General features: G+C 44.5%; 2 protein-coding genes across 2 annotated transcripts in view; both read right to left on the bottom strand.

The window, feature by feature from the left end:
• The window catches only part of Havcr1 (hepatitis A virus cellular receptor 1), a 21,687-nt gene extending 19,758 nt beyond the window's left edge, over positions 1–1,929 (bottom strand). The window contains exons 1-2 of the mRNA XM_013030867.1: positions 1,864–1,929; positions 979–1,036 (exon numbers count right to left, since the gene is read on the bottom strand). Coding sequence (XP_012886321.1) covers positions 979–1,036; positions 1,864–1,914 — 109 coding nt within the window. The 5' untranslated portion in view covers positions 1,915–1,929. The remainder of the gene's footprint in view (positions 1–978; positions 1,037–1,863) is intronic.
• The window catches only part of Havcr2 (hepatitis A virus cellular receptor 2), a 28,413-nt gene that overhangs the window by 694 nt on the left and 15,913 nt on the right, over positions 1–11,806 (bottom strand). The gene's annotated exons all lie outside the window — the stretch shown is intronic.

Here is an 11,806-nt window from a genome sequence, read left to right as displayed (position 1 = left end):
CTCAGCTCTTCAGCTCAAGCCTAGCGCTCTACCACTTGAGGCACAGCTCCACTTCCACCTTTTTCTTTTTGCTTATGTGGTGCTGAGGAATCGAACCCAGGGCCTCATGCATGCAAGGCAAGCGCTCTACCACTGAGCTACCTTCCCAGCCCCATAGTTTTGTTTTGTTTTTAATTTAGGAGGTGCTTACTCAAATACTTTCCCTACCTCATAGAATGCCTTGATTTAAAATATTTTAAATCACCCAATTTGGATATGAATCTAAAATTACTCTAAATAGTAAAGTCTTAAAAAAAAACAACTAAAGCCAATGTCACTTGGAAAATATTTTAAATCAGGTAATTTTTTCTTCTTTTTCTTTCGGTACTGGGGATTGAACTTGGGACTTTGAACAAATAAGGCAGTGCTCTACCACTGAGCCATACTTGCAGCCTCAAACCAAGTAAAAGGCACACAGGAAGGCAATGAAGGGAAGGCTTCTCTTCTACCTCTCCTCATCACGTGACCCCACCCACAGTTACACAGTTACCTTTTTTTGGTTGGTTGTGGGGCTTGAACTCAGGGCCTGGGCATTGTCCCTAAGATTTTTCACTCAAGGCTAGCACTCTACCACGTTGAGCCACAGCTCCACTTCCAGTTTTCTGGTGGTTCATTGGAGAGAAGAGCCTCAAGGACTTTCCTGCCCGGGCTGGCTTTGAACCACGATCCTCAGATCTCTGTCTCCTGAGTAGCTAGGATTACAGGCGTGAGCTACACGTGCTGGGCTCACAGGTCCTATTTCTTATCTATGCATACACTCCTCCCAGACATACAGTCCTGACTTAACCTTCATGACAGTTAAACAATGTCTTCCGAGGAAGATTTCATCCTGGTTCTTTGCTCACTAGTTAACCCACAACCCATCCAACAAAGCCCAAAGAATATCTGTCTTCCCTCACCATCTCCAACAACGCCTCCCAAGTCCACCTGCTCACTTACCTGTCAGAAACAGCACAAGGCTTAGTATCACCACTTGACTGCGCATTATGGCGTTGACCTGAAGAGAAAGAAGAAGACACATTGGTTGACTGTGCCCTGCCCTGCCTCCCCCATCAGATGATACCTGAACAGGTCTTAGTTCCCAGAGTGCACCTTCTCCTCTCATCCTGTGTGAATCACACGAGCATGCTCTGCTAGGGAATGAGAGGCAGCCACATCCAGAGGACAGGGAGAGCTGTCCTCAAACAGCTCATTTCCCAGCCATTCATCTGACTCAGAGGACAAGGTAGCAAACTAAAAAGAAATAGAACAGAGCCCAGGCCCAGAGTTCAAGCCCCATGACCGACAAAATAAAATTAAAATAAAAAGAAATGGAAGTCAGAGGTGAGAATATGGCAGAACTCAAGGGCCAAGACCAGCCTTTTAATGGCACTGATGTACCTACCCTCTGGTGGGCATGGGCTACATCTGCTTGCTGACCACTATGATTGTCCCTCCCCTGAACTGTTCTCTTACCAGGTTCACCATTGGCCAGATGAACTGAGCAAGAATAGGAAGCACTTGGTCTAAGCACTCATGCCACTACAAACAGTGACTCGGATGATATATTCCGAAAGCATGTCAATAGAAGACTTCAAGAAGCATCCAAATCAGACCTGAGCCCTGTCGTTCACAAAGCTGGGGACTCTTGAGAGTTACAGGCCCTTCGAAGCCTTGATCTCATCATTTGAAAAACAGCACTAAAATTACTCGTTTCATCTCTCATCAAGGGGCTGGTACAACCAGCAGTAGAACTTTGAAAACTACCTTTAAATATGTGTTAACACCCTTCGCTAAGCTTTCCAGGGGAATCTGTAATAAAACAGATGGCCGTGTACTACTTACCAACATTGAGCCCTCGCCAAAGCTCAGAGGGTTGCTGCAAACCCTTTTCATGGAGGAGGAAGTTGAGGCTCGAGAGGTGTGAGCATTGTCTAGTTTCCAACCTTCGGGTTTTAAATTTTTACTCTTAATCGTTAATCCATACGGATATGAGTAAGCCAGATTGGTACTTCATTAACTCCTTCTGGCCTCAAGATTCAGTAACTTCATGGTGGGGGCGGAGGGGAGAGCAGGGGAACAGGAAATAAGGTTGCCCACTTCCGGCCTCACAGCCCATGACAGGTTACATGGAGACATGGGGATCTTGGTGTCCCCATTGCCCAAGACCACTCCAGCCGTGATCTATTATTCAGAGTCCCTTAGAACCTTTGTATTTGGAAGAAAGCAGAAACATAATGTTACAAACTGGTGCCCTCAGCTCCTAAGATTCTACTTGGCCTGCAATGGTGATTTAGCTAACAGAGTCTATGTAAAATTCAGCTTTTTGATTTTTTTGTACAATACAATTAGATCCCATGCATAGCCCATCCACTCCCTCAGAGTTCTGCAGCCTGGTCTAGCCCACAGGCCCAAGTGGGAGGCTTCTGTGACCTAATCCAGGCCTTGGCAAGAAGGAGGGCTTTGCCTGCCTCAGATGTCTCTTCATGTGCTTGAACTCAGGCTCCGTCTTGTCACTGGGCCCCTGTCACTGGTGATCTGATGGGCTATTTATCGGTTGGCATTCTCCTCTCCCACAAGATGGAGGGGCTGGGTCGTGATCTGTAACAGCCCTTACAAATTCCAAAGCCCAACTTCCTCTAGCTCTTGAATTCAACTGGAGAGGAAGACTAGATCTACCCCGGAATGTGCACATTTCTGGTTCCTTGATACCCATTCATTCTCTGCCTTTCTATGCTGCAAAGAAACACACCAACCCCGCCTGCTTTTCCAGAATGTGATCGGAAGTGCTGGGAAGAAGGCTACATCTGTGTTGAACATCTTACAGGCGACTAGGATTGTGCGGTTGGAATGTTGGCCAAGAAGCGCCAAAATTATCTTGCGCCATCTTTAACACTTGTAACCGCACCTGCGTTGTGCTTAGAAGGTCAAACTTTTGGGATGCCTCATTAATCTTCATAGATCCCTGGCTTCCACCAACTCTAAAACTAAAAATGTCACAATATCTTCCAAGTCCAGCTATAGCTTGCTGACCTAATGTCTCTACCAACATCCTTGGTAAATATATCACTTTACCACTTTCTTTCATTGTATGAATGGAAAGGTTTGTCTTCCACAGTGGAGATCTCACCTCGGGGTTACTTGAACCCAGGATCCAGACTTTGGTCACTACTGCTTGGCTCAGAATCCATTATCTCTCCTTCCCTTTGTGCCAACAAAAGGTGAGAGAACCAATTCTGACTGACTTATACCTTACTCGTCAGTCATGCCTTAGTTATTTGAGAAGCCAAAGTATTTTATGACTAGTTCTATTATACTCTAAGACTGCACCAGATCCCAGGAGGCCAATAATAAGGACTTTTGAACATTTTAATTCAGTTCAACCACTTATTACCTCATACATTGAGGCTAACAGGGCATGATTCAGTATTCTAACGATGTGAAAAAATCCAGAATTGGGCAATTGGACGGAGACACAGATAAGTGAGCAACAACTAATAAAGTCGGGCAGAGTGACATAATTGGTAAATATATAATCATATGATGTCACCTCCCCTATTTACAACCCTGCCATACCTCTCTCAAGCACTTGGCACGGAGGGATGGCTCTAGGAAAGAACATTGAATTGATTCAATTTTTAGCATTCCCTGCAGATTAACGCTGATTCACACCAAGGGAACTCAGGAGTAGGCAGCGGATTCAATAAGAAGTAGTTCGATGCTCATAGGGTGCCATCATAAAGATAAATGTGAAAGTTACAAGGTGTCCATGTTTATCCCAGAAAACAAATAAAAATATAATACTAAAAATGTACTCCTTTAGCATGAATTTCTTGACTATCTAGAATATATTAGATTTAAATCTGTCCATTCAGGAACCAAAGACCTTTGGCCTCATGCAGCTTATATCTGCCTAGAAAACAAATACCTATAAGTTTGAAGAAAGGATATTACTTATTAGTGCACTGCAAAGTGAAGAGGATGATAAATATAAAAAAAAAAAGAAAGAAAGTCAAAGGCTAAGAAAGGTGAAATTGTTTGCCCACAGTTTACAGACTGTACAATCACAGACAGACTATCTTAGCCATGCATGAATAAACAAGCCAGCAGAGGGGGGGGGGGGAAGAAAGAAAAAAAGGAATCACAGAGCAAGAGCCAGGCAGAGACATGGGAAAAGAGAATTGGAGAGAGCAAAGGTGCATTTTTCCCTAAGGTAATCAGGTTTAGATGGCATTCCTACTACTTTCACTAAATCAAAAGCACAGTTAGCTGAGTCCAAAAGCGCTTTCTAGAAAGGAAGGAAGGAGAAGGCAAAGTCCCTAAGCCAGAAGGGTATCTGGAGTGTTGGAGGGAGTGGTGGAGCGGCTACAATGCAGTGGGTGACAGAACTGCAGGGGAGCAGGCGGGGAGCAAGGAGGGGAGAAGCCATTTCTGGAAGATTCTCTTTGCCCCCTGGAGCCGTTTGTTCCTCCAGAGAAAAAGCCGCCAGTGTCGGGACACAGAGGAGGCAGGACCCCTTTGAAGACTGCCAGGTCAGTGACCCGATTTCCTGCAGGATGTGAAAAGTAGGGGAGCCTTGGATGACTCTAAGGAATTTGGACCTGAGCTAGAAAAGAGAGGAGGCCCCAGCCACCGAGCCGGAGCGAGCGGCATGCATGGGCCATGGGTTTAGGAGGAAATAAATTCTAGGTTTTGGACATGCTGTGAGGATTTTATTTTTAGGCCTGAGACACTGCTGATAGCACTGAGGATGGACTAAAAGTCACACTTGGTAGCCACTGATTTTTAAAATATTCAAGTACAGGTGGTGCACACCTGTAATCCTGGCAAAGATCCAGGGCTACATAGTGAGTCTCTGCATCATTACTCTCCTTCCACCAATTAAAAGTATCTCAACGGCTGGGAAGGTGGCTCAGTGGTAGAGTGTTTGCCTAGCATGCATGAAGCCCTGGGTTCGATTCCTTAGAACCACATATACAGAAAAAGCCAGAGGTGGTGCTATGGCTCAAGTGGTAGAATGCTAGCCTTGAACAAAAGCTCAGGAACAGTGCCCAGACCCCGAAGTCAAGCCTCAGAACCAGCCAACACACACACACACACACACACACCAAACAAAGCCATAAGCCTGAACTAGATACTCAGGAAAGACTGTGGCTACGTGCTAGACCCTGCCCTCCACGCTCCCCCCCCAGGCCCACTTTCCATGAAGCCAAATTTCATAAACTGAAGCGGAACTTCAGGGGTAAATGAGAGCGGTACCAGCACACAGCCAAAAGCAGCCCAAGGAGGTAAGAAGAGCCAGGGAAGCTATCATGGACCTGGAAGCCAAAGAAAGCAAATGCAAAGTTGCTGGCAGGTCCTGAGTGGTCACTGGGGCTTGTCCACAGGACTGAACAACCTAGGCAGCCTCAGTGACCTTCCGAGAGCTAATCAAAGTCTACGGCCATGCTAGGCTGGGAAACATTGGTTACACAGTAATAGATACCTAACTCATAGACGTGAATTCCTATCGGATTGTAAGTGTCTTCTGAGTCTTTGTCTGGTCCTTTGGTTTTGAGGACACTGTGTTATTGAAGATAATTTTGAGAGAGATAGACAGCCACCCAGATAGACAGATAAGATATTGTACCAGGGGTTCTTAACTGTCACATTTCCATATATGCAAACAATACACCTTGATCCAACTCACCTTCTCCATCTCTCTCCTTCCTCTTCCTCGCCCTATTTTTAAGACAGTTTCGACAGATTTCATGCACATGTATAAAATACTTACCACTCTCTCCATTCACCATCCTATCTCCCAAAATGAGACCTTAATCAAGCTTCAGTTATATGCTGATTAATTACACTTGCACAGCAATCTATTTTTAGCAAGAAAACCCTTTGTTTCCTATAGTAATCATTTGTTTGTTTAATCTCAATACATAGCCTAGGCTGGCCTTGAACTCACAGCCTTCCTGCCTCTACCTCCTGAGTGCTAGATTAAATACAGTGCCACCAGGTCTGGCTTTTAGTATCTTCAGGAATAAATGTTTATGAGGAAATCAGTAGGTAGTTGGAATAGGCTTGTAAACTGAGGCTTACAGGAGAGCCAAGATTACCTTGGGCTACCTTTAGTCCCTTCAAATGGCCACTTCTTATCCAACTCAGTATCTGATGAGCTAGTTCACATTTAGATAGAAATCTTAGGATGCATCTTAAGCTTGATACACGGGCTTTGTAACAACGCCAAACCTGGGAATGTGATCAAGCATCCTCTCCATCTGGATTCCTCCCAGCCTGGGCTGGAGACTTCCTTTCTGTGAGTAGACAAGTCGATGTGACCTTCGATGGCAGAGCACATCACTCAGGGTCATGGAACCCAGACCCCCAGAGACATGGTTACTCTTACATGCCTTAGAAGAAACCATTTTCTTATTTCCATAAAACAGAACTGGAGCTTTTATGTCAATGAAAGGAAGATAACAACAAAAACAACAAAAGAGCAACAATGATAAGGGGCAGGTTGGAAAGCAGAGCGCAGCAGAACAGTTTTGGTTTCCTTAATGAGGAAACCAACAACAACAAGAGATCATAGGCGAGATAGGAAAATGATTGAGTAGAGGAAGAAAAGTTTTGCTGAACAAGGGTGAGAGGGAATCAAGGATCCGACCGGAAGATTCCATTTTAATGCACCCAGGGTTTACAACTAGGCAGAAATCATTAAGTTCGAAGTAAGGATGGGGAAGATGCATGAGGGACCTGGTAGAACTTTCGGGGCACAACCCTGAGATAGCATCTGGGTGTCCAGGAAAGTATGGGGTCCTGAGAGGTAGACAGTCTAAGAGGGTGACTCTCCAGCCCTCTCCCCAGCCACCAGCCCAGAGGGAGGAGTAGAGAAAGCCTCATTAGCAGATAGCTATTTTTTTTAATCTTCTCTAGGAATTCCTCTAATTCCACCCATTCTCCCCCCCACACACCCCCGCCCAAAGCACTCAACAGCTTCTCAGGGCCTAAAAAGCAAAGTCCAACCTCAAAGGTCATCTGCCACCCACCCAATTAAACCAAACCCGCAGCGTACTCACCTTGGCCATCTCAAGTAGCTTCTAATAGAAACCTTCAAGAATCAGTAGCCAGGGGAAACGTCCCCTTTCCTGAACATAATACAAGGAGGTTTTTCCGCCCCCTACATACTATTACTTTACCAATAACAAAAGTCAACGGACAAATTCAATTATGCTCTCAGTGCATCTCCACATTATTATGTAATTGTATATAATCCCTACAGACCCTGGACAGAATCAATATGGTTTAATCCAAAACACACTGTCTTCTACAGGTGTGTTGTTCCTTATACTCAACTTATTGAAAAAAGAACTTAAATTCAGTGATATGTCTACTGCTCCATTAAAACAACTCTCTCCCAAAGAACCCAAATAACTGCTGATAATTTCCCATAAACCCTACAGCCTCAGTCATCATTAATATAACACATAATGATTAACATTTCACATGACATGGAGAAAGTGCAGCAGCAATGTGCTTTTCCCTTTGATGTAACTTACCAGGAGCTGGCTTCTAGCTTCTGGCAAAGATTCTTCCTTTCTTCTCTCCCACTAGCTGCTTCTTCCAACTGTTATTTCTAGATAAAGACAACTTTCCCTACAATCCCTTTTACTTATCTCCTGGTCACGCCTCTTACAGCAGAACTCTGGGAAGTATGTTTGAAAAATCCAGTCTCTCCAGTTAGCCCATCTTTTTGCTAAGATTTTATCTACTCAAGATTATAGGCCTTGGGCTGGGAAGGTGGTAGAGTGCTTGCCTTGGATGCTTGAGGCCCTGGGTTCGATTCCTCAGCACCACATAAGCAGAAAACAAAAAGCTGGAAGTGGTGCTGTGGCTCAAGTGGTAGAGCGCTAGCCTTGAGCTGAAGAGCTGAGGGACAGTGCCCAGGCCCAGAGTTCAGGCCCCATGACCGGACCCCCCCCCAAAAAAAAAGGTTATAGGCCAATATTAGTAAGCTAAACCAGTATTTGTTTTCTGATGGGCTATTCTAAGCTATCTTCATTTTGGGTCAGGCTCTAGGGCCTGGAAAACCATACAGACTTTAGAGCTAGAGGGCGCTCTTGCCAACTGCTTGGGACAACCTCCTCAATGTACAAATGAATACAAGTACAGTCCAAAAAGTCCCTGGGGGCAAAGACCAAAGGGAAACCCAGGCTTTGCTCTCCGCAGTCCTCCTCCCACTATTGAAGGGACATTTGTTATGATTGTTATTTTTTTTTAAACACAGGTCCTCACTATGTAGCCCAGGCTGGCCTTGAACTCTCAATCTTCCTGTCAAAGCCTCCTGAACGCTAGCATTAAGCGTATGCTCCTGCAGGGCGCTGATGGCTCACACCTGTTATCCCAGCTACTCAGGAGGCTGAGATCTGAGGATAGCAGTTGGAAGCCAGCCAAGGCAGAAAAGTCCCTGTGAGACTCTTATCTCCAATTAACCACTCAAAAGCCAGAAGTGGCCCTGTGGTTCAAAGTGGTAGAGCAGTAGCCTTGAGCGAAGGAGTTCAGGGACAGCACCCAGACTGAAGTGTAAGTCCCACAACCTACCCCCCCCCAAAAAAAAGGAAAATAAAAAGAGCATGTTCCACTATACCCAGCCAACATTTAACTTTAATGAATTTTTATTGAAGAACAATTTTTAGCCGGGTGCTGGTGGCTCACGCCTGTAATCCTAGCTACTCAGGAGGCTGAGATCTGAGGATCGTGGTTCAAAGCCAGCCCGGGCAGGAAAGACCGTGAGACTCCTATCTCCATTAAACCACCAGAAAATAGGAAGTGGCGCTGTAGCTCAAGTGGTAGAGTGTTTGCCTTGAGCTGAAGAGCTGAGGGACAGCGCCTAGGCCCAGAGTTCAAGCCCCACGACCGACAAAAAACAAACAAACAATTTTTATTGAATAGCTCAATATTCTAAGCAAAGAAAGCTAACGTACAGTCTCTGCCCTAAGAAGTTTAGCAAAGTATGTGTTCTATTTAATGCTTTCAAAGTAGTCTTCTCTTCAGAAGGTATAAACTTCTGCCTTTTAATCCTTCACAACCAAGTGAAGAATTATCCCAAAAAGGAAGTTATAATGTGCCATTAGTGTGTTTAAAAGCAAGAAGAAGGGGGGGATACAGAAAGGGGGGTGGAAGGGAAGGGGGGAGGGAGAGAGAGAGAGAGACTTACTAATGTAGAGATGTGCTGTCTGATAAAGCAGCCCCCAACATTATGTAACTATCTAGTCAATGTTGAAGTATGTTGTGAATGCAAAATATGCACTGAAGCCTATGACTTTCCATGAACAAACAGAATATAAACTCTCTAATGATTTTAGTATCTATTGCATGTTGAAATAACAATATTTTAGATAAATTGCATAAACTAAAACATATTCTTGAACAAGTCACCTGTGTCTTTTAAATGCCTCTTCTAGGAAACTCCATAGGCCCTATGGGACCCCCACTTCATTCATAGTAGCCAATGCTGTTCTCTCTGGAACAAGAATGTCATGTCTAAGTAGAAGTGGTTAGGCCTGAATTTACAAGAGACGCATCACAAAGGTGATAGATACCTTTGTCATGGCAGGCAGCAATATATGACTTAGAACCCTGAAACTAGCATGGTTGACTCATACTTCTTCCTGGACAGTCAAAACCCCAGCCCTCTCAGCCTTCAAAACCACTTACCGAAATGGGCCGCTATCCACATCCTGCTGAGACATAGCAAAATGACAGAAAACCTTAGAAAAGACTCTCTTGGGCATCTCTGGATGCCAGAAGGTTCCAGATTTTCTGGGGCAAAATTATATATATTTTTTTTGGGGGGGGTCCGGTCGTAGGGCCTGAACTCTGGGTCTGGGTGCTGGCCCTCAGCTCTTCAGCTCAAGGCTAGTGCTCTACCACTTGAGCCACAGCGCCACTTCCGGCTTTTTTCTTTTTGCTTATGTGGTGCTGAGGAATCGAACCCAGGGCCTCATGCATGTAAGGCAAGCGCTCTACCACTGAGCCACCTTCCCAGCCCATGTATATATTTTTTCATAGATAGATTGTCTTAGGGTGTAGGACTGAGGAGCATTTGAACTTCTAAAAGAATTTGGGGATAGTGGAAATAATTTATATCTTGGTGGTATTTATGTGGATATATATATATATTTATTTATTTATATACATGGATGTGTATATTTGTCAAATTATATGCTTACTTGGTATATCTTATGGTATTTTTCTTTGAAAAAAGGAAAAGCAATTTTTGTTCATATCAATTGACTTGGTGTTATCTGAATTAATTGAGTACTTAGGCTGCTTATAATGTCTGCCCTGGGAATTCCAAACCTATTAAGCGATGGGCAGATAAAACCCAGACTTCACTGGGTCTATATAAAATGATCAGGAGCCTTCTTTTTCCAGAACATTTGTGGGATCTCCCACTGGTAGCTCTACAAGAAAATCCTAAAGCACTTTTAAGGGAAGTCTTACCACACTGGTTTAATTCTTTAAATTACCACTAGTCATCTTCTGGTTCCTTTGTAGTAATGCGCCCCTCCCCAACATACACACACACACACATACACACACACACACACACATGCACACATTCACTTTTTTCCTTCTCCTTCCCCTTCCTTCTCTTCCTCCTTTATCATCTTCTTCAACTCCTTTTTCTTTTTTTCTGTATCATCTTCCTCCAACTACACATTGTGGTTAGTGCTGCTCTGTAAATCCAAGGTTTCAGTCCTGACTTAATGCCACCTGCTGCTGGTCTTCACATGTTAACCCATCTAAGTCTAAGGAAGAGGGCAGACAAGAAACATTGTCATCATGCTTACATTTGTTTTTTTATTGCAAAAGGAAAATAGAAAACATACTCGCAACTACAGTGGAAGTGCATAAGAAAATGTGAAAGCCTTTTCTACCTTTTATCTTCATGCTGTAACCATATTAATTTTGGCTTTTTTTCCTGAGCTGGTTTTTGTTCAAGACTAGCACTCTAACACTTTTGAGCCATAGTTCCACTTCCAATTTTTTGGTGTTTAACTGGAGATAAGAGTCTCTAGGTAGGGGCTGGGAAGTTGGCTCAGTGGTAGAGCACTTGCCTTGCATGCATGAGGCCCTGGGTTCAATTCCTCAGCACCACATAAGCAAAAAGAAAAAAGCCAGAAGTGGCTCTGTGGCTCAAGTGGTAGAGCACTAGCCTTGAGCTGAAGAGCTGAGGGACAGTGCTCAGGCCAAGAGTTCAGGCCCCACGACCGGACCCAAAAAAAACAAAAAAAAGAGTCTCTAGGTAGCCGGGAGTCAGTGGCTCATGCCTGTAATCCTAGCTACTCAGGACGATGAGATCTGAGGATCGCAGTTCAAAGCCAGCCTGGGCATGAAAGTCCGTGAGACTCTTATCTCCAATAGACCACTCAGAAAACCGTAAGTGGTGCTATGGCTCAGGTGGTAGAGTGTTAGCCTTGAGCTGAAGAGCTGAGGGACAGCTCCCAAGCCTAGAGTTCAAGCTCCACAACAGACAAAAAAAAAAAAAGTCTCTTGGATTTTCCTGCTCTAGATGGCTTTGAACCATGATCCTCAGGTCCCTCCGCCTCCTGAGTAGCTAGGATACAAGCATGAGCCACTAGGGCTCAACATCCATTTTTTTTTTTTGGGTCCGGTCGTGGGGCCTGAACTCTGGCCTGGGCGCTGTCCCTCAGCTCTTCAGCTCAAGGCTAGCACTCTACCACTTGAGCCACAGCGCCACTTACAGCTTTTTTCTTTTCTTTTTGCTTATGTGGTG

Source organism: Dipodomys ordii, unplaced genomic scaffold (assembly GCF_000151885.1).
Source record: "Dipodomys ordii isolate 6190 unplaced genomic scaffold, Dord_2.0 Scaffold135, whole genome shotgun sequence".
NCBI lineage: Eukaryota > Metazoa > Chordata > Mammalia > Rodentia > Heteromyidae > Dipodomys > Dipodomys ordii.
This window is presented reverse-complemented; position numbering and strand designations above follow the sequence as displayed.